Here is a 27399-nt window from a genome sequence, read left to right as displayed (position 1 = left end):
ATGTCTTTCCTGTAGACATACACAAGAGTTAAGGGCTATAAAGGTTAATTTTCTTATTTAACCCGTATCCACGTGAAAAGGTCCTCCTTTTATTTAGAGAACTATGATAAAATCATTGCTTACATGCCCACAAGCTGTTAACTATTGCCCACAGGAGAGAAAACTAGTGTGTTATCGCGAACAGCACATTTTTCTCTCCTGTGGGCAGTAGTTAACAGCTTGTGGGCATGTAAGCAATGATTTTATCATAGTTCTCTAAATAAAAGGAGGACCTTTTCACGTGGATAAGGGTTAAATAAGAAAATTAACCTTTATAGCCCTTAACTCTTGTGTAATTCTACAGGAAAGACATAACACAGTGATCTGTTTGACCCAAATACCTAAAGATATTGACTATAAGTACCTAATAATTATATAGGAATAATAAAACGACGTATTACTTATAAATTGTAATTTATTATAATCAAGGCCACACAACGCTCTCGATCCAGCTGGCGTAGTGTGCCACCCTGGTGTACATGCCGGGCCTGCCGACCTGCCCGCAGTACTTGCCGAATGACGTCACCCCGATCACGGTGTACATGCAGTGGATGCGCGCGTTGTTTATCTGGAGGGGGCCTCCGCTGTCTCCCTGGTGAAAAAAAGAGTTTTAGGCAAAATTTCAATGTTTGGTAAGTACAAGTACAAGCTTTTTTTTAAAGCGGTGGTGGCCGAGTGGATCTGACGTCCGACTTTCAATCCGGAGGTCGCGGGTTCAAATCCTGGCTCGTACCAATGAGTTTTTCGGAACTTATGTACGGAATATCATTTCATATTTACCACTAGCTTTACGGTGAAGGAAAATATCGTGAGGAAACCTGCATACATCCGCGAAGACATTCAAAGGTGTATGTGAAGTCCCCAACCCGCATTGGGCCAGCGTGGGGACTATAGCCCAAACCCTCTCATTCTTGAGAGGAGGCCTGTGCCCAGCAGTCGGACGTATATATAGGCTAAATTATATACAAGCTTTTATCGCTGACTGTACTTTTCTTACCACGGGCAACGAATACTCATTGAGACAATCCTAAAGAACCCAAAAACAATTAGGTTGCGTTGTTTTATCACAGAGTTCTTATGGCCACCTCCTGTCTCCATCATTTAGATACGACCTATAGCTGCCAATGTTATAAGGAAGCATAAACCTGTTTATTACAGGGACCGTGCACGTTGAAGGGTCTGCCATCTTGTGGCCTGAATCGGAAACATATGTGCACATGTACATTGCCAAAGCAAGTGCTACCATCTACCGTTCTCGTAGGTACATTTCCTTCTGCATAGTAGGTTCTGCCATCTTGTGGGCTACATCGGAAGCATAAAAGTCACATTTACGCCTCGCGCCAAAAATCTGACGGCTCCTATGCTGCCCCCTATAGTTCATGCATGCCCCCTATAGCCAACAAGATGGAATTCCGGAAAATCGCTTGTAAAATCGTAATAGGAAGTTTATGACCAAAACTACCAGACAAGACAGGTATCTTTCTCGTCTTCATACATCTGTGTGCGTTGATCATAAATAGACTTTTACAAGATGGCGGACGTTCTAGAACTTCCGGAAGATCGTTTATGAATATGAAGTTTATGACTAAAGCTGACATCCGCAGCAGAACCAAAGTAACCGATGTAGCCCTCCGTATCGCTAAACTTAAGTGGCAGTGGGCGGGGCACATTGTCCGTAGAACCGATGGCCAGTAGGGCGGAAAGGTTCTCGAGTGGCGACCACGTACCGGAAGGCGCAGCGTGGGTAGACCCCCACAAGGTGAACTGATGACCTGGTAAAGGTCGCGGGATGCGGGTGGCGCAAGACCGGTCATTGTGGCACTCTTTGGGGGAGGCCTATTTCCAGCAGTGGACGTCCTCTGGCTGATATGATGATGTGATGATGACTAAAACTACCTGACAGGTATCCTTCTTCTCTTCATGGTCTCCATAACAGATCTGGGTGCGTTCATCGTAGCCTTGTGTAAGATGGCGGACGTTTCTAAATTTCTCTGTGCATTCTTGCGGGGTGAACTTTTGCAGTGTTACCTGAAATTAATACATACAGTGAAACCTGGTTAATTGGCACCTGGATAAATGGAAAACCTCAATAATTGCAACCAAAAGTCCGGTCCCGGTCCCTTGAGACCAAAAGGCCTCTATAATTGAAATTATGGAACCTCTATAATTGCAATTTAGATTTTTAGGGCTTTTCGTAATTTTGCCTCTGTAATTGACCACATCGCAACTAAGACCTCTATAATTGACACTGTGCTAAAAAAATCCGTTATTTTTACTCTTATTTTTACCTGTATTATTGAAACTAGTCTTACTTATTACCTCTGTAATTAATAATGTAGTTGTAGACAGCAGAAACAATATTTTAATAGCAAGGATCATTTTATTTATATCTTCATCCAGAATTCAATTTATTTATTGGGTATTTATCGCAGCCTGTAGTAGGTGAAATAGTTTTGATTAAATCAAAAACAAAGTATGCTTTTTACATTCTAATAAAACTTTCTTCTACAATTCAAGGGAATTTTTTAAATCCAAATGATTAATAAGAAAATAAAGTAGTAATTAATGTAGTGTATACGTGCAAGTATAGACAGAAGCTATATAATAGACCAGAAACCCAGAACGTAAGCGTGTAAATCTACTTTCAATGGTTATTTGCACCTCCATAAAAGAAATTTGTCAGAACGCAACCTCTCTTAATGAAAATCTCTATAATTGACACAACGATTTTTTGAACCTCGTTAATTGACACGACCTGCTTAAATGAAAAACCTGGTTAATTGACAAAAAATGGCCGGTCCCTTGAGATTGCAATTATCCAGGTTCAACTACATTAGGTAAATAATAAATATTATAGGACATTCTTACACAGATTGACTAAGTCCCACAGTAAGCTCAAAAAGCTTTTTTAAAGTTTAGTTATAAAATATATATATTTTTATATAATATGTAAGTATGCTAGTTTTAAGGTATTTGCCATTAGTATGTATGGGCCATTAGTTGCCTGAAATAAAGATTTTCATTTCATTTCATTTCAAAACGGTTTGTGTTGTGGGTACCCAGACAACGATATATATAATAAACAAATACATATAGAAAACAACCATGACTCACGAACAAATATCTGTGCTCATCATACAAATAAATGACCGTACCTGTACGGTAGTACTAGTTATTACTTATTCTGTTCTAGGGGTTCTGATGGCAGTCGCATTCGTTAACTCACACAAGCAGTGCCTGGGTCACATAAGATGCGACTAAAGGCGTATCCAGATTAGTCAATTTTTCGCTCAATTGCCCGATCGATTCAGGACGTGCGGACGCAAACGCCAATTTGGTTCGCCGAATTCAACCGCCGATAATAACCGATATTACCGATAAAATGAGGTGCGGATGCAAGAATACCAATTGGTGACGCCGGTATTTTCGTTCTGGGCCATTTTTTTACAATTTAGAGGGCTCTAATATCACCATAAATCTAAAATTGGAGATTGACGCCAATTTCATTTCTGATCAAATCGACCGATTTGATCAGTCTCGTATGGATACCGCTTTAACTCACACAAGCCGTGTCTGGGTCCCATGAGATGCGATTTAAAAAGCGCCAAGAGGAGGATATGCTCAACTTGCCTTCTGCAAGACGTCTAGGACTTCCCCCAGACTTTTGTTGTGCCCCCACCCCGTGGCGGAGGCGCGCGAGTCGTCCACGGTCTCGCCGATGTCGACGCAGGCTGGGATCGCGTTGGGGCCCAAAATTATCCTGAAAAATACATATAAGTAACCCAAAATATAAGGTCATTTTCGTTTCAGTCGTGCCCAATTAAAGGCCTCGGTAGATAGTACCATTTGGAGTTGAAACTCTAGGTCCATGGGGTCCCAGTGCGCACAAGTTGTTTGCAGAAATCGCGAAGCGTCTGGTTGACGTAACTGCCGGCCTAGCCAAAGTGACAATCGCTATCGCTTCGACAACGAAACGCTTTGTAGATACAAAGCGAGATCTCTATCACTCTTTCAAATTAGTGCGATAGTGACAGTTGCGTTTCGATCGCTACGGAGCGTTAGCGATTGGCATGTTGTCTACGGGGCCTGGTGACCGAAGAGCTGGCGGCTTCCTCGCAGAACGTATCAGTATTGCGATAAAGCGAGGAAATGCCGCCAGCATTTTGGTACAATGCCTCACGGGCCTATTTTAGATTTAAGCTACATAAGAGTTATTAAACCTATTAATTTAGTCTACTTATCTTATCTTTTATGTAAATAAATGTTTAATTTTACTATTAAGATGCATTAGGGCGATACAGAAAATATCTTTGCATTATCATTATTATCAGGTAAAGATGTCAGATGTCATTTTCCGCTCAGGTTAATATCAAGTTGAAAAGTACTCTTTATGAATAAGCAAGGGGAGCTTATGGAGTACATCTACGAATTAACAATGGGGTCTAAAGGCCTGCATGAGCACACCTGCTGCGTGTGCGTGACGTGCACGTGCGCGTGCGCTCAAATATTGGAGCCGCACAGCACGCACACGTCACGCAAGCGATGTGCCGTCTCTCATAAGGATCTGTATACTACAACGCCGCACGTGCACGTCACGCACACGCAGCCGGTGATGTGCACAGACCTTAATTTGTTGGCCTTTTTTCAGTGGCGGATTTGCAGTCTTTGCGCCCTAGGCCCCAGACCCTGTTGTTGGTCGCCCCTTACCCTAGTAGCATTTTCGTTGGGGCCCACGGTGCCAACGGTAGGGAAAACGTTGGGATGAGGTTCGTTCCGTAGCCAACATTAAAATTTGTATTGGCCCACCATCGCATTTACCAACATTCGCTGTGGCACAGATGCCCAACAATGGGCCTTTGTGTATTTTGCTACCGTTCGCTAAAGTTGGCCCAATGGTGACAAATACCGCATTTACCAACATTGGCTGTGGCACGGATGCCCAACAATGGGCATTTGTGTATTTTGGTAACGTTGGCTAATCAACGATATCATCCGATGGCCCAATGATGACAAATATCGCATTTACCATATTGGCTGTGGCACTGATGCCCAACAACGGGCCTTTGTTTATTTTGGTAACGTTGGCTAATCAACGATATCATCCGATGGCCCAATGACGACAAATATCGCATTTACCAACATTGGCTGTAGCATTGATGCCCAACAACGGGCCTATGTGTATTTTGGTAACGTTGGCTAATCAACGATATCATCCGATGGCCCAATGATGACAAATATCGCATTTACCAACATTGGCTGTGGCACTGATGTCCAACAATGGGCCTTTGCTTATTTTGGTAACGTTGGCTAATCAACGATATCATCCGATGGTCCAATGATGACAAATATCGCATTTACCAACATTGGCTGTGGCACTAATGCCCAACAATGGGCCTTTATGTATTTTGGTAACGTTGGCTAATCAACGATATCATCCGATGGCCCAATGATGACAAATATCGCATTTACCAACATTGGCTTTGGCAGTGACGCCCAACAATGGGCCTTTGTGTATTTTGCTACCGTTCGTTAAACAACGATATCATCCGATGGCCCAATGATGACAAATATCGCATTTACCAACATTGGCTGTAGCATTGATGCCCAACAACGGGCCTTTGTGTATTTTGGTAACGTTGGCTAATCAACGATATCATCCGATGGCCCAATGATGACAAATATCGCATTTACCAACATTGGCTGTGGCACTGATGCCCAACAATGGGCCTTTGCTTATTTTGGTAACGTTGGCTAATCAACGATATCATCCGATGGTCCAATGATGACAAATATCGCATTTACCAACATTGGCTGTGGCACTGATGCCCAACAATGGGCCTTTGTTTATTTTGGTAACGTTGGCTAATCAACGATATCATCCGATGGCCCAATGACGACACATATCGCATTTACCAACATTGGCTGTAGCATTGATGCCCAACAATGGGCCTTTATGTATTTTGGTAACGTTGGCTAATCAACGATATCATCCGATGGCCCAATGATGAAAAATATCGCATTTACCAACATTGGCTTTGGCAGTGACGCCCAACAATGAGCCTTTGTGTATTTTGCTACCGTTCGTTAAACAACGATAACATTTGTTGGCCCAGTGGGGACAAATATCGCATTTACCAACATTGGCTGTGGGACTGACGCCCAACAATGGGCCTTTGTGTATTTTGGTACCGGTGGCTAAACAACGATAACATTCGTTGGCCCAGTGAGCACAAATATCGCATTTACCAACATTGGCTGTGGTACTGATGCCCAACAATGGGCTTGTGTGTATTTTGGTACCGGTGGCTAAACAACGATAATATTCTTTGGCCCAATGATGACATATATCGCATTTACCAACATTGGCAGAGGCACTGAAGCCCAACAATGGACCTTTGTGTATTTTGGTAACGTTGGCTAATCAACGATATCATTCGATGGCCCAGTGAGGACAAATATCGCATTTATAACTATAGCCGGTCAAGCAAGATTGTCAGTAGAAAAAGTCGCGAAATTCAAATTTTCTATGGGACGATAACCCTTCACGCCTACATTTTTAAAGGACCATGGGCAAATTTGTATGGGCACTGTCCCCACCCACCAACAGAAATGAAACATGTCTCATTTAATACACTCGCGTGCAAAAGTATTGCATCACTCTGCATTTTTTCGTCTGCACCCAATATCTTTGTAATTCTATACCCGATTCTGAAAATTTTGGTATCAACTGAAAGCTTATAATGTAACGCACAATGAAATTTCGAATCTGAAGACTACAAAAAATCTGAAAACAGAAAGTAGTCGCATAATGTTCCAAAAATAAATCTGCAAACTTAAGAATAAAAGTTATATTTTTTAATACAATATCGATTATTATTATTTAATTAATACTTGGTATTGCCACCCACGGCCTTCCTTTCACAAACCAAGTGGTTTTTCATAGACCTAATTATTTTTTTAATGTGATGATGAGGAATAGCGTCCCACTCCTCCAGCAACGCTCCCTTCAGCTTCTCAACATTGACCAGGGCAGGATTCCGCTTCCAAACCCTACTTTTTAGGTAGTCCCACACGTGTTCAATGGGGTTAAGGTCCGGGCTCATCGCTGGCCAGTTCATGGTGTCGATGCCCACTTCGAAAAGATAGGCTGCGGTGACCCTAGGGGTATGACACGGGACATTATCCTGCAGTAGGATGACCCCCTCATCAAAAATACCGGCATAAGGAACAACATGTTCCTCCAGGATATCAGTGATGTACTTGGCAGCTGTCAATCCACTGTCACGGCCCTCGCCAGGCACGAAAACCAGTTCTGTCCGCCCGTCGTAGGAAATGCCGCCCCAGAACATTGCGGATCCACCGCCATTGGCGACCCTTTCGGAGAAGTAACATTGAGCGAACTGTTCTTCTGGCCTTCTGTAGACTCTTTCTTTTCGGTCACATCCATTCAAGCACATTCTGCACTCTTTCAAGAAGAGAACTGGGGTTCATTGCTCAATGCTCCAGTCCTTGTGATTTTCAGCAAACTCTCTTTAGGCTGTACGGTGTCGCGCCAGCAATCTGGGCCCCGCTGCGGGCCTCCTGGGTATCAGGTTCGCTTTCTTAAGTCTTCTTTTTATTGTCCACTCACTGGCAGCCACTCCTCGTACCTCACGCAGACGCTGCTGGATGGCAATGCTTGTCTGGTGTCGATCTCGGGGAGATGTTGTGACAAATAAGCGGTCGTCCCTCTCTGATGTACACTTTCTGCGGCCGCTTCTTGGTCTTGAAGTAAAGGATCGAGTCCCCTGGAACCTCTGGTAAACTCTACAAATTGCAGATTGGCTTAAATTCAGCTCGGCAGCTACTGAACGTTGGCTACGCCCCGCTTGCAGGGGCTGGACGATTTGGCGGACTTCAGCTTCAGTGGTTTCCATTGTTCCAGATGTTATCACGGGAAAATACGCGGAGATATGTAACGATCGACTTCTGATAAGTAACTGATAACAACCCCTTTCTGCCCACCGTTTTATAGGGGTCAAGGGTAGCGCAACTCGTGCGCGTGATAACGTGAAACCTCTCACAAATCGGGAAAATGCCGATAATTTGAAAAATACTCGGTCGATTTCCATGTTTTTTTACTTTTCGTAAAGCTAAAACTTCAAGGAACATGATTACATTAAAATAATTTAGTGAAATTAACCAGTTTACAAATATATTGGATGCGGACGAAAAAATGCAAAGTGATGCAATACTTTTGCACGCGAGTGTAGATCTTGGCAAACTGATGATTTTTTACTATGACGAGAATCGCCCTATGTATGGGGTTTTTTTCTGTCCCTAAGCAGTTATGTTTTCATGGCGGTGTTCCGGTTTGAAGGGTGAGACATGGCAGTGCAATTACTGGGTATTGTGGCATAAGATCTTTACGTCACATGGTCGGTAACGCGTATTACGTGATAACCATGAGTTGTTACATCCGTTTATAGGCTGCGGTGACTGTTTACCATCACGCAGCCCCGCATGCTTGTTTATCAATCAACTAGTATAATAAAAAAACAAAAACTTTCAATGAAATGAGCAAAAAATATGTAAAAACAAAACACGGTTTTCCAAGAAAACCCCATACATATGGCGATCCTCGTCATAGTAAAAAATCATCAGGTTGCTAAGATCTATTAAATGAGACATGTTTCATTTCTGTTGGTGGGTGGGGACATTTCTGCCCATGGTCCTTTGTCGCTCTTTTCTAATGACGGAAATGGCTTGACAGAGTATAACACCATAAACAAATAAAAAAATATCACACGAGCATTTTAACAGAGGCCAGGGGCTGCGTGACGTCATCAAAATAGCTACCAGTTGAGTTTGCTTGTGGCGTCACTAGATGGCGTTACTGTCTCCAAACGTAGAAGTTAAAGTTATTTTCTCGATTATTCCGGATATAATCATAATATTTTTTAAAGTAACTTATAAATCTAATAGCTATAACTATAAAATTTATACTTTAATTTAAAAAATTCTATTTTACCAACATTTTCTCAATTTAAATCTCAAAAAACATAAATCTCGCTTACGAAGTTTCGAAGTGCGGTTAGTATATATACAAATTAGAGTGTACTTGCTTCGGCAGTACATATACTAAAATTGGAACGATACAGAGAAGATTAACAACAACTGCTGCCTAGGGCCTTCATGTGGGTATACAACCAATGACTACCGTAGTGTAATTGTAATATTTATCAGCAAAGGCCCAACGTCGTATTACACAACCACTTAACGTAGGGTAACTGTAGGACTCGTAAGCAAAAGCCCATTACATAATTAGACTGTAGGCCCACTATAAATTACACAACTATTTACCTACGGTAATATTGTAAGCATCCTACACAAGGCCCAACGTTAAAGTTACAATGTAGGCCCTTTGTGGGACAAGCTGTGTTGGGCCTTCAACATGGTGCACGACTACCTACCGACCTACCTGACTTGCCGTTGGGTAATTGTTGAATTTGCAAACAGAAGCACAACGAAAAAATTGCCCTTTTTTATTTTTTTGCAGTTGGCCCTACAGCAAGCCATACGGCCAAATGTAACAATTAACCAACCATCAAACAAAAGTGTATAGGCCCAACCACGGCCCAACCAAAACCACCACCGTTAAATAATTGTATGATTTATTTAAATAGGCCCAACGAAAAAATTACTCTAATGGCCCTCTGTTGGGAATCTTCGGGAGGGCCTTTGTCGAGGGCCCTCCAGCAAATCGTACGGCCAAATGTAACAATTAACCAACCATCAAACAAATGTGTATAGGCCCAACCACGGCCCAACCAAAACCACCACCGTTGAATAATTGTATGATTTATTTAAATAGGCCCAACGAAAAAATTACTTTTATGGCCCTCTGTTGGGAATCTTCGGGAGGGCCTTTGTCGAGGGCCCTCCAGCAAATCGTATGGCCAAATATAACGGTTGCCCAACTAATACGTAAACAAAGGCCCAACCAAATCCCTACAAGAAAATGCTATTAGGGTACTCAGCACCCATTATATTGTCTACATTTTGATTTTTTTCTTGTTATCATCTAGCGGATATTTTGTCACAATTTGCCGCTCTAATATCTTGCCGCCCTAGGCCCGGGCCTACTGGGCCTTAGGGCAAATCCGCCGCTGCCTTTTCTATAGATTATAGATAAAAGCCAACTAACGGTGTCTCAGTCTCCAGTAAAGCGATGTCGTGGTACTTGGAAGGCGCCTTGTACTGAGGGTGTTTGATGATCCGCTTGACGCGATGCTCGCGGCGCGAGGGCACGTCCTCCGTCATGCGGAGCAGCCCTACCTTCACCGCTGTCACATTTCCACTGTAAAATTGAAAAATTCATAAACAAGACGAATGTGTGTCGACCTAGTGACAACCCTGACTCATTTAATTTAGACAGTGCGAGACTCGCATGCGAGTTTCATTACATTGCGGTATTTGATTGGTCGGCTGAATTGGATGTAACCAATAGTCCTCAATGTAACTAAGATCGCATACTAAAGTGTACGAAACGTTCAAGTTGATACAAATAATTTATTGAAAACAGTATTATTACAGTGGTAAACAAGACCAAGTGCGGGTAGTTGTAAAAACTCGCGCAGCTAGAAGATGTTGATGTAAATTTTAGCCAGGCTTTCGCTATACTGCAGTAGTATTTGCACCTTGTGGCCTCTGCCCTGTTGGCTTCGGCCCCACACACGCCTCCCAAAGGTCCGGCAGGTCTTGACACATATAAAGACATTAATAGTAGGGATAGGGATAATAGTAGGGATAGTAGGGAAGCGCTGGTGGCCTAGCGGTAAGAGCGTGCGACTTTCAAACCGGAGGTCGCGGGTTCTAACTCCGGTACTTACCAATGAGTTATCGGCTGGGTTGGGCGGTATTTCAATTACATGTATTTGAAATACATTTTAGTATTTTGTATTTGTATTTCAAATACTACCTGGAAAAGTATTTTGTATTTCAAATACTTCAAGCTTCAAAATACATTTCTACAAAATACATTTTATTAAATTCTATGATCCTAAAATGGAACGTTTTTTTAAATATAATGTACGACTTGTACAAGGTCAAATAGGTACAATGCGCGAGCTATTCTGCGCGGAACTTTTCGTCAACAGCCAGGGGATAGGGTCATTGCAGTAGTTTCCGTCCATGCTCTAGTTTTCGACCACTTGACAGATTAGCAAATAATATATTTCATTTTTAATTTACTATTTGCGAAATATAATTTTTATATGTAGACAGATATATTGTTTAGCTAAGGATTGAAATCAGCCCAAATTTGTACAGCAATGTAGGTTTATATTCAAATTTCGTCAAGTGGACGAAAATTAGAGCTGGACGAAAACAAGCGCAATGACCCTATACGTTTTTAGGAAAGGATATTCGTTAAAAAAACTAAATGATTAAACAAAAAAAAATGAAAAGTATTTTGTATTTGAAATACATTATTTAAAACACTGTAATTCGTATTTTGTATTTCAAATACCAGTCACCAAAGTAGTTTGTATTTGGTATTTCAAATACTTTTAAAAATGTATTTTGTAATTTGTATTTGAAATACGTGGAAGCCAGTATTTTGCCCAACCCTGGACTTATCGGAACTTATACGAAATTATATTTACCAGTCGCTTTTCAGTGAAGGAAAACATCATGAGGTAACCGGATTAATCCCAATAAGGCCTAGCTTACCCTTTGGGTTGGACTTGGAAGGTCAGATGGCAGTCGTTTTCGTAAAAACTACTTTTTTTTACAATTATTCTTCGGATTAGTTGCCAAGCGGACCCAGAGGCTCCTATGAGCCGTGGCAACGCCGGGATAACGCGAGGAAGATGATGATGAGTAGGGATAGGGATATGAGAGCAAAATACGGGTCTCTATTGTTTCCCAAATGTATTGTTTGTCCGAATTTTCGTTAGTCATAATTGTTTTTTCTCAGAAACGCGTAACTTTTCAGGATTGCCATAAAACAACCTAACCTAACCCAACCCTTACTTATATAGCTACCTTACGAAAATCCTTAAAAGTTAACGGTTTCAGTTTTATGGCTAACGATAGTATGTCAAACAATACATTACGACTTAAATCTTTATGGGAAATTGGGAAACAAAGGGACCCCGCAAAGGGTCTCTATTGATTCCCAAATAGTTTTAAGTCATAATGTATTGTTTGTCCGAATTCTCACTTACATTTTAGGTGCATAAGTACAATGTCCGGCCGTCAAAATGAAGTTCTCACTGATGATAGTACCTCCGCATACCGTGGAAGTCGAGGAACCGTCTCCGAAAATCAGCAACGCCTGCAATAAAACAATATGTTGGTATAAATCTGGTGAGTACCTACCTACTATTTATTCTCGTTGCACATTTTTTTTCTAGCCTACTTTGGTGTCCCACTGTTGGGCAAAGGCCTCCCCTCGTTTTCTCCACTCGACCCTGTCATCGGCATACAGCGACGAAATATATATATACAGACGAAGCTCTCGGTACATTTTGACTTCTAAACTATTCCATATGACTGACACATACCTATCACTGAAAGTTATCCCTTTTCCACGGGCAGTAGTTGCCGCGGCTCTTCTTGCCCGTATAGCCCACGCCGCCCTCGCACGGGTACACCAGCTGCTCGCATTACACTATGCATGCGATCAGAGCGCCCAGCACTACTAACTCACCATGTGAGGGAACTCGTCCCGCTTGGCATCTTTCCCTCCAACGATCAGCTCGTCCGCGTTGTGCGAGCAGTAGTTGCCGCGGCTCTTCTTGCCCGTGTAGTCCACGCCACGCTCGCACGGGTACACCAGCTGCTCTTGGTATTCTATGCACTCTGAAATTTTTGAAATAAATCATCAGAGTTAGACCAAGAAAAGTCTGCAACGATGATAGCACACGCAGTGCAAGTGTTATTTAGGTATACGTTATAGTTTTATAGAAGTTTGACGTTTAAAATAACACTTGCACTGCGTGTGCTATCAAAATCGTTGCAGACTTCTCTTGGTCTAACTTTAGTTTATTTAGTCCAGCAAAATCCATGAAAGGTCAACAGAGACGCCAAAACAGGTTTCTTTTTAACGAGCAAACGAGGAGTGTTATAATATACTAGCTTTTGCCCGCGACTTCGTCTGCGTGAAATTAGTGACCGCAGCTAAAGTAGGTATAGCGCCTGGATAATGCTAATAGCAATAATTCATTTCGCGCATTGCTTATTTCAATTATTAGGCAGTTCATTAACTCTTTCAATTCCACCCCCCTTTGCACTCTCTTCAGGGATGATTTTCGACATAAATAAAACTACCCTATGTCCTTCCACGGGACTCAAACTATCTCTATATTTCAACTAAATCGGTTCAGCGGCTTAAGCGTGAAGAGGTAACAGACAAACAGACACACTTTCGCCTTTATAATATTAGTATGAATGTTTTGACGCCAATGTCTGTCTGTCTGTCTGTGGAATCATACCTCTTGAACGGAAGAACCGATAACGATGCGGTTTTATTACGTGAAACCGAGTTTCCTTGCGAAACTTGCGATAGTTCTTAGCCATGCTGCACTCTTTCCTTATTAATCACTTATATTTCTCTATAGTAACACGCACGTAACACGTACTGTCAAAAGCCTTCCTCCCAGTCTTGTCCGCGGTATCTTTCTGAGGCACGGGGGCGCACGTGCCGTCTCCGGTGGCTCCAGGGACCAGCTCTTTATAGTCCGCGATGGGGGGCGTATACTCCGTGGTCGTGGACCTATAATATAACACATATCATACATGTTTAAGTAAACTAGCGACCCGCCTCGGCTTCGCACGGGTTACTCAAAATCTTAATAAAATATACACCTAAACCTTCCCCAAGAATCACTCTATTGATAGGTGGAACCCGCATGAAAATCCGTTCATTAGTTTTTGAGTTTATCGTGAACATACATACGTACACACAACCAGGCAGACGCGGCGGGGTACTTTGTTTTATAAGGTGTACCTAGACCTAGTGATAAATGGGGCTGGCAACTGTCAAAGGTTTGCATAGATGGCGCCATCATAGCTTGCCCCTATGAGATTTGGCTTAAAGGGCTGGCATCCAGGGTATTAAAAAACCGGGCAAGTGCGAGTCGGACTCGCGCACGAAGGGTTCCGTACCATAATGCAAAAAACGGCAAAAAAAAACGGTCACCCATCCAAGTAGGTACTGACCCCGCCCGACGTTGCTTAACTTCGGTCAAAAATCACGTTTGTTGTATGGGAGCCCCACTTAATCTTTATTTTATTCTGTTTTTAGTATTTGTTGTTATAGCGGCAACAGAAATACATCATCTGTGAAAATTTCAACTGTCTAGCTATCACGGTTCCTGAGATACAGCCTGGTGACAGACGGACGGACGGACGGACGGACAGACGGACGGACGGACGGACAGCGGAGTCTTAGTAATAGCGTCCCGTTTTACCCTTTGGGTACGGAACCCTAAAAACAAAAATTTGACACAATTCTAGGGATTGACAGGGCAAGCTATGATGGCGCCATCTGCTAAAAACTTCCACCGGCCAAGTGGGCCAACCCCATTAAACTGTAACTGTTAAGGCTCCTCTTCACGTTGGGCCAACACCAACGCCAATGAGGGACGCATTTATGCGTTAGAGGGAGCAAGTGATATTGTTATCCCATTCTACCGCATGGCTGCGTCCCTCGTTGGCGTTAGCGTTGGCCCAACGTGAAGAGGAGCCTTTAGCAATGTGTCAAAGAGAATTTTCAAAAATTGCTATGTTGCCATGAAAATGTTCTCTGTTTTTTTTTCTGTACGTGTATAGCCAAACCTTCATACAGTTAGTTTCGATTTCAATGACGCTTGAAATGAGCTTCAAATAGACGCCAATAAGTGACGTAAACGTTAAATGAAACAGTCGTCAACAGCTCAGGACATTGAGTAATATTCCCTAATCTGACCGGGAACTTTGTAAGTGAAAACTTGCATGAGAATTTTCACATGAAAGTTTCCGGATATTCCCGGAAATTTTGAGATACCTACTCAGGATACTCGGTCGTCGATCCCGCCAATATTACGATCAGTGCATATTATGAGTATGGGCTCTCGACCCCTGAATCCGCATCACTGGAACCAGCCATATTTACCGGACGATCATATTTACCGGACAATCATATTTACCGAACAGTCATATTTACCGGACAATCATATTTACCGGATGAAAGGTGTGGTGGCCACGAAGCGATCCTCGGTCCCGCCGATATTGCTATCAGTGCAGCATATTATGGGCTCTCGATCCCTGAATCCGCATCGCTGAAAAAAAAAATTGGACACTTCCCTTATGTATGTGGGGATCCAAATTTTTCGTTCCCGAAACGAAATTTTTCTTAATTTCTTATGATGATATTGCCGATTTTTTTCCAACTTTTTTTAAAAACTGTCTATGGTCTGCAACTTGAGCATCTGTAACTAAAGCAATCACAAACCGCAATAGAGCATCGGCCTTCTGGCCTGTTTTTTTGACAGCGTTTTACACAAAAAATAAAACGCTAATTAAATAACTTACCATATTCGAAACCTAAGAATAATATTAAGAGTGGCAACACTGTTTGTAGGTCGCATTGTCCTTTTCTAGCATATACGTCTCTCTCTCTCACACACTCCCACCACAGCAGTTTTGCTTTTGACAGTTACACAAGGCAAATTTTAAAGTCATTGTCTCAAAATTATACATATTTACACCAGGCAGGATTAAAAGTTTAGGTTTCGAATATGGTAAGTTATTTAATTAGCGTTTTATTTTTTGTGTAAAACGCTGTCATTAAACAACTGTACCGATATTCGAAACCTAAGAATAATATGTTTACTGTCAACCTTCTGTCTGTCACTTTGCACAGCGATATTTTTGGCTTATTTTTCAAATTATACATGGCTCTAGATGCCTAAAACTGCTTTTATTGTATCAAAAAACACCAGATTACTGTGCAATAGTGTGGGCAGGCCCAGTACTGAACAAATAATAACATATATTTTTGTTTCAGACGTTGTGGTCTTGCACGGCTACGTCGTGTCGCCCTGACGGCCGATGTCAACGTCTACAACGAACTATATATTGTATTTCTAGTGAATCTTGTTATTTTATCTTTAAGTTTTTTGTGCTTTAATTACTGCTGTGCTAGTTCCGGTAAGTGGATGCATGCCGCAACTCAATCAGGCGATGGCACGCCATATCCAAATTTTAATTGTGTACAATGCGATAACTCTTTTAAAACGCAGAGAGGCCTCAATATTCATATTTCCAAAAAACACCGTCTTTGTATCAGCCAAAATGACGCCGGTCTAAATTTAGGCCTATCCCTTTTGACCACCTCCCTTTCTGACCATCCAAATTCTATCCCTTTCCATTTACACCTTAGCGAACTTAAAAATAATGTGCCCGTTATTCAAAGAGTTCCGCGCGGCGCCAGGATCACAGTCGCTAAGCACCTTTCAGGCCTACTTACAAAATGTGTGGAAAATAATCAAATTGATGATTGGCATAATCTTTTCCTTTTCTCATTCAAAACCCTTCATGCCAAGAAGGATAAGACAAAAATCAAAAACAATTGCGTTTCGAATACAACTCCACACATTTCTCGACCTTCTGGATGTAGCTCATCCACTTTCAATAGAACTAAATTAATTGAAAGCAAAATTAGCGACGGCGATCTTAAAGGTGCCGCTCGTCTTCTTTTCACAAACGACGTGCTATCGCCAGATACTCCCGATACCCTCTCGGCCTTACGATCTAAACATCCCCCGGCTCCTTCAGTACCACACTCGTTTGCCCCACCTACAGCCGACCAGGCCTGCCTCCAAATCGAAGGCAAAGACGTTATTGACGCCATATTTTCTTTCAAAACCGGTTCGGCGGCCGGCCTGGATGGGATCTCGCCCCAACATTTGAAAGATCTTATTTTTCATTCCGTGGGCGACGCAGGTGAGCAGCTTGTCTGTTCCCTTACTAAATTAATAAATTTTATGTTTTCAGGCAAAATTAACACTAATATCGTCCCGATTCTATACGGGGCAAACCTGATCGCCCTAACCAAAAAGGACGGAGGGGTGCGACCCATTGCGGTGGGGTCTACTTTACGACGTCTGGCTTCAAAAATTGCGGTTAGACACATTAGATCAAAATTACAATCCCTTTTTGAACCAATACAGCTAGGTTTCGGCACGAAAGGTGGGTGCGAGGCAGCCGTCCATGCCCTAAGGACCTACCTTTCACTCGATGATTGCGAAATTGTTGTCAAAATTGACGTTAAAAATGCTTTTAATTCGGTTAGTAGAGACACCTTGCTGACAGAAGTTAAGGACAAAATTCCGGAACTAAACAATTACCTTTTCTTTTGCTATTCAGACTCATCTAAATTAATGTACAAGTCACATGAATTATCTTCCGAGGTTGGCTGTCAGCAGGGTGACCCTCTCGGGCCAGCAATTTTTAGTTTGGCTATAAATCCAATTATCAAAAATTTAAAATCAAAATTCAATGTGTGGTACTTAGATGACGGAACCCTAGGAGGTGACGTGAATACTGTACTCTCTGATTTGTCTTTTATTAAGAGTAGTTTCGAAAATATTGGTTTAGAACTGAATTTCAGTAAATGCGAACTCTTTATTCAAAAATCTTCTTGTACTTTGACCAACTTACAACCCAAATTTGACGATCTGACTCCCAATATCAAATCAGTAGACAAGTATTCTCTTTGCCTCCTGGGTTCTCCTATATTCGAAGAATCTTTTCCCGATTATATTTCTAACTCCATAACTAAATTCAAAAGTCACACGGATCGCTTACTCGAAATTAGCCCTCATTATGCTCTTGTGATTCTTAAATTCTGCCTTTTTGTCCCTAAATTTACGTATGTGCTCCGCCGCTGTTGTCCTTTCTGGAAACATCAAAATTTATTGTCGCCCATAGATGATTTGATCAAAATTAGTTTAGAGACGATTCTAAACATTCAGCTAAGTGAGCCTTCCTGGTCTCAAGCGTCCCTCCCCATTCGGTTTGGAGGTTTAGGAATTCGCAAAATTTCCAGTGTGGCTTCCCCAGCCTTTTTGGCGTCCACTCATAGCACGTCTGGTCTCATAGGAAATATCTTAAGGGCTTTGCCCACAAACTGTGAGATCGCGGGCTTTGAGAACGCCAAAAATGCTTTTAAAATTGCTCGCCCAGGCAAACAATTTCCAGACAACCCAAATTCACAAAGGAGTTGGGATAATGTTTACTGTGATTTAACTTACAATACTCTCCTAAACAACTGTACAGGTCCAGACCGCGCGAGGCTTTTGGCGGTCGGAGCCCGGGAAGCCGGTTACTGGCTACATGCCCATCCTTCGCCCAATACTGGTACTTTCTTGGATCCGGCCTCCCTTAGACTGGCGACTGGTTTGCGACTCGGGGTTTCGGTGTGTACGCCACACATATGCTCTTGTGGCACGGACGTGGACCGACTGGGACACCACGGATTATCTTGTCAAAAAAGTGCAGGCCGTTTTTCGAGACATGCGTCGCTTAATGACATAGTCCGTCGGTCTCTTGCCACCATCAATGTGCCTGCTCTTCTTGAGCCGACTGGCATTATCAGAGATGATGGCAAGAGGCCCGATGGAGTGTCCTTAGTTCCTTGGAGCTTGGGACGGATGTTGGTGTGGGATGCTACCTGCGTAGACACACTGGCACCGTCCCACCTCCAACGGACTACTGTAAAAGCGGGCGGAGCGGCGGAAAGCGCCGAAATTCTAAAACGTAACAAATATAAGAGCCTTGGTAGAGAGTACCATTTTGTACCATTTGGTGTTGAAACTCTAGGTCCATGGGGTCCCAGCGCGCATAAGTTGTTCGCAGAAATCGCGAAGCGTCTGGTTGACGTAACTGGTGACCGAAGAGCTGGCGGCTACCTCGCACAACGTATCAGCATTGCGATACAGCGAGGAAATTCCGCCAGCATCCTTGGTACAATGCCTCAAGGGCCTATTTTAGATTTAAGCTAGTTATTAATTTCGTTTAGTAGTACCACTGTATATATTTTGTATGTAAATAAATGTTTTACTTACAGAATAATATTGAGACGTGTTTGTTATCGGCTGGTGGTGGGAAGACGCCAAGCCAATGTGATTACTGATTATACATGTACTTATTATGTATATGTAATATTATTATATTACGAGTGTTTAATTAATTATGTAGTACACCCTTTATTTTAACACCTGTGAGGAGAGAGGTATTTATTATAGTAAAGCATACAATTTGATATACCATTATATTATGATACTAACTTTACATTTCATATACGTACTTAATGTACTTATAAATGTTCAAAGAGAAAAAGTGAGTCACCACAATGGTGCTATACTTAATTTTATGTATGTGAAAACTAGGTAAAAGAAGATGAGATAAGTCAGTCTACTCTTCAAGGAACATACAACATCTGTGATAAGGAGTGATGTAAGTAATTCAAGTATGAAAAGAATAAAGTCATAAAGTACTCGAGTAGTTTTTATTTATAACTCCCAATTATTAACAAATTTTATAATAATTATCTAGTAAAGTAAGCAGTTGCAGGAATATAACAAGGACAAGACCATTCTTATTTCCAGAATCCCTCGGGATTGAGTAGACGAATATTTAAAATATTCGTTATAATTCACTATCACTACCCACAAAGTTAATATTGGGTACCTACTTACTAAAATGTCATAGGGAATTACTAAATTTATTAATGACCGTGAGTCAGTGTGAGCTATATACTTGGTTATAGCTATAAAATGCATTTAATCCTTTGTACGCTTTACTATTATAACGCGGACGCGAGCTAATGTACCTAAACAAACCTTACTTAAGTTACTTTGAGAGCTTAAGCCATAACATAACACTCATGTTGGCACGACTAGTAATGATAATGACGCTTTTTGGTGCTCTTGGCATTCAAATGGTTAATATAGAAATGCCACAGAACCTTATCAATGATATTTACTGTATAGGTGCAGGCTCATTCTGCTTATATTCATGTTTAGCTATCATCAAGTGACCTTAATTGTACTCATTAATTTCTATATATGCAGTAAGAGTAGTTTACCTTATCTGGTGCCTACTAGTAGACATAAGCTTGATTGGTTCTGAACGCTAAAGTGGCTTAATTTATGTAAACCATTCATAGACATTGCATAGTTCTGAATATTCAGTTTCCTCTTTCCAGTGTGTAAATTATTAAGAATAAGGTACTTAATTCGAAACCTTAGCTCATCGCATGTGTTTTAACCAAAATGCAGATTTGTGTGTTTATTTAGTGATTTTACATTATTTGCAATAACTGTGCGGAACCATGGGGTCCCCGACCTTTTGCCGGGCACCCGTGGGCCCAAAGCCAACAGCGCAGAGGCCCTTTAAGAGGGACCTATTTCATCCAATGCTAGAGTCGACACTTTGTCGAATTTATTTGATATTTATGTATACTTATCCTCCTTATGAACTAAGGATAACTGTAACTTTTTGATATCAAATATACGCAGAATTGTCAATTATTTTATATTCTGAAATTATAATATTACTGGATTTGGGCCAGTGTGCTTTTGTATACTATATCTCTGGCCTACGATATAGGCTAGTCTATTAACATCCCGCCTCCTGGAAGGCAGTATACAGACTTCTTAGATATATATTCACGGTAGCGCTAAGTGTGTGGACCTAGTTTTCCGACACTTGACTGCATGAGATTATTGTGAACATTTTTTCAGGTCTCGAGCAAGAAGGGACCTAAATAGGTTGAGGTCCTTAACTTGTGGATTTGGTAGGAGCAAGACACAGGCGGGGTGTAAATTAATTAATCCACCATGTTTCAAGAGATTTTTGTTCATTGATGCCTTCAGGTTACACTGTACAGACAGACTAACACTTTGGCAGAGTTTTGCTAACATATAATAAATGACTGCATTTGTTTGGGTGTACATGTTCCACATCAAAGACATATTTATATATTTCAATCTATTTTTGAAAAGTTCGCGTTTCAAAATAGCTTCGCCTTTTCGCAAGGCGTGCTCCTGTTTCCCTATTTTATTGTGCAAACCGAACAGTATCACAATGTTATAATTATGTATAAATTGAGAACTAGAGGGTCATGCCCTAGACGTGACCGCCCAGAAGTTGTGCTAGAACCGTTCGTGCAAACCATTCAGTCACTGTTTTTAAAAACCTTTTTGTAGTGGGTACATTCCACGGTCTTAAATTTGTTAAACGTGTAGTATCAAACTATGACAAGTCATGATAAGTGAATTAAGTGATAACAGTATCTAGTCCGTGCATAGAAGCACTTGCCCTTGAGGTTAGGGCATGGGTAGTTTAAAATAAACTTAATCCGTGCATAGGAGCACTTACGATACAGGTGGTTTAAAACTTCCTGGGTCACAATACAGACACAAGGTAAATAAATACATAATTGATAAACGCCCGTCAGGCCAGTTTTGTATATTTTATTTCAAACATGCTTGTGCAGCACCGCCATCACATGATAATTTTCCTATACCATGGCAGTCAGGCATTGGATACCCAATCAGCCGCCAAAAATGGCCCCGCAAAAGTAACGTTAAAACAGATCACGCGTTACTTTTTCGTTTAGTCTTGTATGGACCGCTCAAATGTGAAGTTGTCAACAATGTCGTAAAATGATCGTAAAAATATGCAAAAATAACAATGATAAAACAAGGAAAAAGCATGGAATGTCTTTCTTTCGGTTAGTTCTTTGGATAGCATTACATATTTTATGTAATCTGGTGGTAATTTCATGGTTTTGAATAAATTATTTTGTTAGTACCAAAGAAGGGACGTGAAGGAACAAAAATCTAATGAGTCGATGTGAGGTCAATACTTTTTTATTTTTATATGGAATTCGTAAGATAAATAAGTAAAAATAAAACTAAAAATCATTTATTTCAGGTTCCAGGACCCATATTACATTTACAAAAAAATAAAATAATAATATAAGAATAAGATATAATATTATGTTTAAATTCGAGATTTCCAAGAAAACCTATGCGACGTGCAGAGGACTGCTATTATAGCAAGAGATAGGGGTGATGCAGTTTTAAACAAGGCAAAACGGCACTTGTGTGTTCGGCCCATTTCCCTGTTTCCGACATAGGGGCTATTCATAAATTACGTCATTTCAAATTAGGGGGGGGGGGGGTCTGGACATCGGATGATGCTAGCATGACGTAGGAGGAAACAGGGTCATTCGAAGCATGATTTTTGGATGATTTTAGGGCGGGGGGGGGGGGGTCAAAAATAGATGACGTAATTTATGAATAGCCCCATATACACGACCAATAAGGGCTTACATCGACTAACTGTAAATGCTAAAACTGTCTGAACACAGTGACAACCACAGGATTTTTTTGATAAAGACCATAACCAATCAGTACCAGTAGCGACCTAAATGTCCCCGTGCACTATATGCAAAGAACGAAAGTGCGAAGAGTATTATGTAGATCTAAAATACACAGTTATTTAATAAGTTGAATTTATTTCAAGGAAAATAGTATTTAAACACGTATACTACTTATTAAAAATAAATTTGTTTTATGATAACTTACACGGGTTGTTACAATGAATTAATTTTATTTGAACTTCCGATCAAATTAAATTTGTTTCTTTTATTACTTTGGTTTTTCTGTACAGTAATACCTATTAAAATGAACCAAAGGGCCTCCATTCGTTCATTATTCTCGTTTGACGTAAATACAATGGTGACGTTACGTTTAGTGCCATCGGACTTAAAGTTTTAACAGTGTTGGTACTAATGTTTATAAATTTGACACTTAATGCTTACGACAGTAAGTTCTTTTCCGAACAAAACATTTATCTTGACTCAAAATTTACGTAAGCGTTTTTATCATCAATGCAAATTTGGCGCTTGTGTCATTCTGACCCACGTTTTGTTGACGTTTTTGTTCCGCTCTGTGTGTCTATTTCTAATATTAAGTCAGTGCAGTCAGGGATATAATAGTTAAATAGGTAGGTAACCTTGGTAATGTCGTGTACATAGGTAGGTACTCGTAAACATGTTAACTGAAAGTCTAGTGCTCTCGAGGCAAATATAATTTATGCAACTGTGAGCTGCTCTTACATTGAGATCATATTTTATGTATTTATTTCTAGTCTGCCTTAGCAGGCCTAGACTTCAAAGGTTTTTTAGATATTAATAGGGCCGTTAATCGGACCCTTTGTACACCTTGAGCAGGCTGTTTGTTTCACACCATGAGTAATATAATTTGAATTATATTGTAAACATAGCTTATTTCAGAATGGAACCGTAAGCACTGTCGTGAGCTTACATAGTCTGATTAAATTAGAGTCCACAGATTGTCTGGACCTTGGTGGATTGACCACTCCTGATTCTAATTATCAATATTCTGCCTGGGCTTATAATCGAAATTAGGTGACTAAATCGCTTAGTATTCTCTATGCCGCCCAAGTTATAAGGCTAAGCGTAACCGTAAAGTAAGCGTAGGGTGCAAATATTTTTTCATCTTTAAAATAAAAATGAGTCGACATAGGCCTGGAATCTTAGGTTATTTTATACCTTATAATTTTAGAAATGTAATGTAAAGGGAAAGCAGTTTTCACTTTTACCACAGTTAATTAGCCCAATTTTGGGTTTAGCCAATAGGGTGTTGGGGACCCTTTTAAAATAGTTTGGTAAACAAAAATGAAAACTAATAACAAAGCCTTGCCTATTTCGACTGATTTTGTTAGAACCCTTTTTACTTTCTCTAAAAGGAGATATTTACAAATTCATTTTTGTAATATTTTTCTGATTGTGGCTTACTTGCTCGCATGTGTTATGACCATATCATTTATATTTCTGTGAATATGTCTGACATGCCTTGCGCAGGCTTACATAGGTTATAATATCATCATCAATAACTTGATGTCAGTTTGTGAATGAATCAAAGATTCTTTGGCACACCTTACGCAGGTGGAGAGTTGGAGACATGGCAGCCTTAGATAGGTACTACATAATATATTGGTTTCATCACAAATAACTTGACGTTAGTTTGTGAACGAATAAAAGATTTTCTTAGGCACACCTTACGCAGGTGGAACCATAACAGACGTAGGTTTAAGAATATCATTAAAATCGAATACTCTGAGTTTATGGGTAATATTCCCTTAATTGCGGGTTCCTTGCTCGACAAGGTGAAAGGCTTTATGCAGGCTTTCACAGGCACTTTTAGAAAGTGTCATTCACGGTGACGCGCAGATTTGCCAAAACTAAACTTTAACTCTTCAGTTAACTAATATAATTTGACAATATGAACCAAACCATGCGTCTTCGTCAATGAATCAATCTAAAGATTCCCGTATCGTTAATGCCAAGTGTACTATTTATGTAGGTAGGTAGGTAGGCTTAAGAATTGACCCTCTTGTGTGTAGTTACGTATAGAATTAATAATCAAGTTATTCAAATCCAAAATAACACAAGCACATATAGCAACTACATGCAAGAGTTCTTTTCCTTAACCTTTTAAGCTGTAAGTACCTGCTATGTTATTTATTTAAGTAGGTACCTACATTTTAACCTACCTACATTGTAGCCTTTTATTTATTTTTTTCAAAATTAAATATCTAGTTGGAGAGATATAAGTTGGTAGATCAAGAGTGAAATACTTCACGATTTCGCATGTCATTCTTGCGCAGAGCCATGCTAATCTCTCTCTATGCCAAAATAACACAAGCACATATTCTAGTCAGATTGAAGTTTATGTACTGCCGAAGTACTCACTTTCCACAAAAATAAATGCAATGTTTGCGATGTAGGTTTGTTCGTTACCTTGTGTCCCTCAGAGCGGAAATAGAAGCCCCGCGAAGGCGGGGCTTCGTCGACTCCTAAGCGGGTACACTTATTTATCAGCAATTTAATTATCAAAAAAATAATTTTGCAATATTATATTAACCCGGAACGGGATAAAAAGACAAATTGCTGATAGATACTTGGGCAGATAAAACCTAGACGTCTATAAACTTCTACCTTAATACATAGGTTCTACTTAACACGTATTAACTATCCGATCCTTTCGTATTCGAAAACACAAATCACTTGAAAACTGAAGGGTATGCCTCCACACATCACCATTTAAGTATTATAATTTCAACCGTTATTTTATTATACACACACAAAGATTTAAACTAACAAGACTCGGAAGAGACTTAATATAGGTATAAAATTAAATTATAATGGTGACACGTGCACGCTTTACCAGCTCGATGTGTTTTCTAACATATGTGTTTTAGTATTTTCATTGGCATAGCCACGGTGCGCGCAGGCAGCCTTTGAAAACACTTGCACATCACTATTCCGAATCGTTTTTATTTGCTAGATAGTATATCGGAATCGGACAACTAAATTTAAATATTTATTTCGAACGGCAAAAGCCGTTAGAAACTGTTTTTCAATATAGTCAGCTAAACTGGGGTACAAATTCAAAAACTCACCAGCAGTTTAGCTTCACGACCTTCCAGATGGAAAAACAGCAAGCCAATGACTTTAAAATTTGCCTTGTGTAACTGTCAAAAGCAAAACTGCTGTGGTGGGAGTGTGTGAGAGAGAAAGACGTATATGCTAGAAAAGGAGAATGCGACCTACAAACGGTGTTGCCACTCTCAATATTATTCTTAGGTTTCGAATATCGGTACAGTTGTTTAATGTGTAATTATTTTTGAAAAAGGAAACACCAAAAATGTTGCTAATTAAATATCGTCCGTCCTAATGTTGCTAATAAAATATCGAAAAATAAAACGAACAATATATAAACCGGCCGTATAAAAAATAATTTATACCTGTAAATTGATTAGAAACCAGTTTTTAAGTTTTTTTACTGATACTGGTAACTTGTTTGTTTTTTTAGATTTATTTTTGTTTTGTAGGTTAGTGTTTGGAACGATCACAAGCTGGCATTTTAGCTCCTTAAAAAAGATCCTCCATGCATAATGTGATCAGATGAACAAGCAGTCAAAGAATAATTATTTTCCATCGTATTTTCACGGAAACGTACGAACTTTGTGTCTTGCTAAGTTGCTATTTCAGTCAGTCTCGATACAATCGAGATTGACTGAAGTAGCATGACAAATACAAACAATTATTCACTATCTACATCTGTATAGCGAAGGAAGACGGTGTTACTTATCTCTGTATCTTTAGGTACCTACTTAAATAAAAGTAAACAAATAATTTGTACATTTTCGGGTAGTTATAACATTTATTGATTAACCAACCAAATACAAAACCACCTGGATCTGTCACTGAACGACCTGACTTTAACCTACATTGTTTGATCACGTAATGTTTTCATCAACCCTCAATTGGCTTAAGAAGCCATTTGAGGGTTGATTTTGTTTACTCTTTTTTAAATACCTAAAGATACATACTACGAGTATAATGGTAAACATACCTTCGCACTCCTCAATTTCTCACGATCTGCTAAAACGGATGGGCAACCGTTAGCGAGTATACAGACGCCTGGGACACTATCATGGTTGCAGTTGTCTCCTAGACCTGGAATAGTCAACTGATTAGGTAAGGGTTTTTCATCACACTTGCATGTAAAAGGTATACGGACCGCATCCGTAAATCCTAAATTTCGACCAAGGGCTGTAAAGTATTTTTTAATCACACTTGCTAGATGTGGTCCGTAAATTCTAAATTTCGGGGCCTTAACACGACCTTAATGTCATTGTCTTAGAGGCGTGTAAATACAGGGTGGCCAAAAAATAAGTGCATTCCCGTTGCCAGGAAGGTTTTGGGATTATACTGAGCAACTAATATTACTATAGGACTAACGCCGAAATCGCGAAAAAAAATTTTGGCTATTTCATACATTTTGGCTGGTCCATTTCTATGGGAGCTTAATTTTTTTTTCGCGATTTCGTGGTTAGTCCCATAGTAAAAGTTGCTCAGTATAATCCTAAAACCTCCCTGGCAACGGGAATACATTTACTTTTTGGCCACCGTGTACATGTATTTTTGGATCTTTAGCTTGTAAAGATGTTTATGAATTTGACAGTAAGGTAAACTTACTAGTGCTCGACATGCTAATGCCCAATAGATGACACCTTGCTGTCACCTCTATTGACAATGACTTAAGTTTAAAGATGACATGTACTGGGACCGCGTGATGCGTCGAGCACCAGTACGTTTACCTTACCTAATTGCTGTATATATTTACCTATTCCAAAGCATACCTTGTGCTAATCCATGTGCCACACACAAACACAACACGAGATATAAAACAAACATGTTGACAAGACAAGTTGCGCCCGCGCAGGGTC

General features: G+C 40.4%; 2 protein-coding genes across 2 annotated transcripts in view; both read right to left on the bottom strand.

The window, feature by feature from the left end:
* Window positions 1-27399, bottom strand: part of LOC134803394 (gastrula zinc finger protein XlCGF49.1-like) — a 294572-nt gene that overhangs the window by 115504 nt on the left and 151669 nt on the right. The gene's annotated exons all lie outside the window — the stretch shown is intronic.
* LOC134803338 (trypsin-like) lies at window positions 437-27399 on the bottom strand. Its single transcript, XM_063776135.1, has 10 exons — window positions 27313-27399; window positions 26523-26626; window positions 15247-15344; window positions 13665-13798; window positions 12734-12885; window positions 12249-12358; window positions 10226-10378; window positions 3670-3799; window positions 1936-2067; window positions 437-631 (listed from the first exon to the last, which is right to left on the bottom strand). The coding sequence occupies exons 1-10, from the start codon at window positions 27365-27367 to the stop codon at window positions 464-466; spliced, it is 1236 nt and encodes a 411-aa protein (XP_063632205.1). The 5' UTR covers window positions 27368-27399; the 3' UTR covers window positions 437-463.

Source organism: Cydia splendana, chromosome 26 (genome assembly GCF_910591565.1).
Source record: "Cydia splendana chromosome 26, ilCydSple1.2, whole genome shotgun sequence".
Taxonomy (NCBI): Eukaryota; Metazoa; Arthropoda; class Insecta; order Lepidoptera; family Tortricidae; genus Cydia; species Cydia splendana.
This window is presented reverse-complemented; position numbering and strand designations above follow the sequence as displayed.